Genomic DNA, 2916 nt, shown 5'->3' with positions numbered 1-2916 from the left:
ATTTGTAAAAAAAAAAAAACAAAAACCAAAAAAAAAAAAACCCCAATAATAATAATATTGAAAGTTTTGGAAAAGTCATGACTTTTTTGTGTGTGTTTAGTGAAATTGTTACAGCTATCTTCCATAGATGGCCTTCAATGAAATGTAACATATTGTCAGATTTATTTTCTGTAGCTGTTGACGTATAATAACTAATATGCATCAGCGTGTGACGTTTTGTTTACCATTACCTACGTTTTTTGGTTTTTTTTTCCCCACCTTCTGCCTGTTCCTCCATGTACGCCAGCTAGCTGAAATTATGTTTGAATAGAATTTGAATCTGATGTTTGAAAAATAGTGGCTAAGTGGGAAAAGACAAAAATATTGTCTGGACTTAAAGTCATGAAATAGTTTTAATATTTATCTCATGAAAACATGTGGGAAACCTGTAATTTCTTTCTGTTTTGGGGGTTAATTTCTTCTTTCATCACTCATTGCCTTCTTCCCAGGCTTTTTTTAAAGAAATCAAGTCAATTTGCTCTGGTTTAAAGGGTTAAATGGGGTTTTTACCATACTGTAAGTAATGTCATAACTCCAGATCTCATATTATTGCAGGAACAGAGTCAGAATGGTGTATTGTGTGTATTCTTTCCTCCTCAGTATAATTAGCCATCATGGTGAACCAGGTTCAGAGAGGGGACGGTAGCTGGCAGTCATGCAAGAGCGACTCCAGCGGGGCCAGCAACAGTGGCGGGGAGAGCTCAAAGGAGAGCTCGCGGTGCTCCACACCAGTGCTGGATGCAGACCGGTCAGACAGGCTGCGGGACAAGATGCGGAGAAGGATGGAGTCCGGAGACCGCTGGTTCTCCCTGGAATTCTTTCCTCCCCGCACAGCCAGTGGAGCTGTCAACCTCATCTCAAGGCATGTCAAATCAGTCTCTTGAACGTGATATTATAGATTGATATTACGATATTTCGAATTCATTCATTCATTGTCTGTAACCGGTTGTACTTGTAAGGGTCGTGGGGGGAATGGAGCCTATCCCAACTGGCATTGGGGGAAAGGCGGGGTACACCCTGGACAGGTCACCGGACTATTGCAGACATGAATGAATGAATAAAAGGATATTTCGAACATGTAAAACAAAACAAACAAACAGAAAAAGATAAAAATGCAACAAAATGGCAATAACAAAAATGGACGTTAACCTACACAAAAAAATTCAATAATTACATTCAAATAAGGAACAAGAAATTGTGACTTACATGTTCAAAATGTTGGAGGAGGAAGTATTAACTTATTATTTTCTACCCCTTCTCAGCTAATCAGTTAAATAATTTGTGATCTTCATTTCTAAAATATATACAAACACTTACATATATATGTCCCACTGAATTTACACATACATACATGTTTACACATACATGCATATTCATGTATATTAAAACATAACATGCTTACATACATACATGTATGCACCTGCACACAATATACAGTTTAGTAACAGTAATTCAAGTTGTACGTACCACACGGATGTCATACTGTGTCATAGACAGACATGACTGTCTTCAAAGTCTTTCCTTATTCTTATACCTCTGTAAAATAATGTTTTTGTGCATCTTCTTAAAGGAAACATGATTTGCACAGAATCAATAAAGCCCATACAAAAGCTGGACATAAGAACATGGTCAAAATTTTGTGAAAAGGCTGTTTAAACAATAATTAGGTCTTAACAAAAACGCCACATCTTCTGCTCGCCTAGTTTAAAAAATGTAGCTCCAAGAGGCTTTTCATAATACTCCCAGCGAAACGTCACACGGCTTGCTTTGCTTTTCTGTTGCTCATAGTGGCCCATTTGAATCTGAAAAGAGGGTCATAGAAAGTACAAAGATCCCTCTTGTAGTTAACCAACATAGCATCATCGCTAACAACTCAAGACTCAAACAACAGCTGGTCTTTGAAACATTATTATAAGTGTTCTTATTTTTCTCTCCATTTTTCTTCAGATTTGACCGTATGGGCTCCGGAGGGCCTCTATTTATCGACATTACATGGCACCCAGCCGGGGACCCGGGCTCAGACAAAGAAACCTCCTCCATGATGATAGCCAGCACAGCTGTTAACTACTGTGGCCTGGAGAGCATCCTCCACCTGACCTGCTGCAACCAGACCAAAGAGAAGATCACAGGCCACCTGGCCAAAGCAAAGCGCCTGGGCCTCAAGAACATCATGGCACTGAGAGGAGGTAGGACACATGATGTCTGTTTGCATTCTAAATTACAGAAGTAGTTGCACCGTGTAGTCCTTTGTGGGTCACAGTGCTTGGAAGTTTTATAAATGAAAAGAGAATTCTTAGCGGCATAGCTTTTCAAGTTTCCTTTCACAAGAAAATAGCTGACCATCTTCTGCCAGCTGTTCTCAGCAAAGAGGAGAGTTACACAAGCCTTGCCTGGAGCGTTTGTATTAGAATCCTGCTGTTAAAAAGCAGGCTGCTGTTTGATTTCTTATTCACACTTTTCAGGTTTACTCACGCCTCCAGTGTTTTAGCGGTGTTAAATGGACCATTGTTGGCAGATCACATAACCAAACAAAGTACCGGAAATTAGGGCTGGCCGATGTGGCTTTAAAATAATGAACTGTAATAAACTTTAATAAAATGTTGATATAATTAAATAAAATGGAGCGGGACCCATGGTGCTTTTATTTTGAAGGACTTGGCTTGTCTGCTGTGGACTTGAAGCTTCTGGTCAACAGTTGGATGTTAGCATTAGCAGAAAGTTAAATGGAGGATTCATCCACTGCAAGCTGAAAACAAACTAACAGCTCTCCACCTCGTAGATTGCAAAGAATTCCAAGTCACACTGGTGCGCAGTGATCGCAAAGTGTGAATGAATAGTAACGATCAGAGCTCTGAAGACAGAAAAACACAAAGCCTC

At 39.6% G+C, this 2916-nt stretch overlaps 1 protein-coding gene across 1 annotated transcript; it reads left to right on the top strand.

Annotated features, from left to right (window-relative positions):
• Positions 1–539: 539 nt before the first annotated feature.
• On the top strand, positions 540–2225 carry LOC121966452 (methylenetetrahydrofolate reductase-like; the record flags this gene model as incomplete). Its single annotated transcript, XM_042516545.1, has 2 exons — positions 540–901; positions 1987–2225. Coding segments are annotated over exons 1-2 (487 nt in total), but the record flags the coding sequence as incomplete, so codon positions are not given.
• Positions 2226–2916: the final 691 nt, after the last annotated feature.

This window comes from Plectropomus leopardus, unplaced genomic scaffold (genome assembly GCF_008729295.1).
Source record: "Plectropomus leopardus isolate mb unplaced genomic scaffold, YSFRI_Pleo_2.0 unplaced_scaffold24645, whole genome shotgun sequence".
Classification (NCBI taxonomy): Eukaryota; Metazoa; Chordata; class Actinopteri; order Perciformes; family Serranidae; genus Plectropomus; species Plectropomus leopardus.
This window is presented reverse-complemented; position numbering and strand designations above follow the sequence as displayed.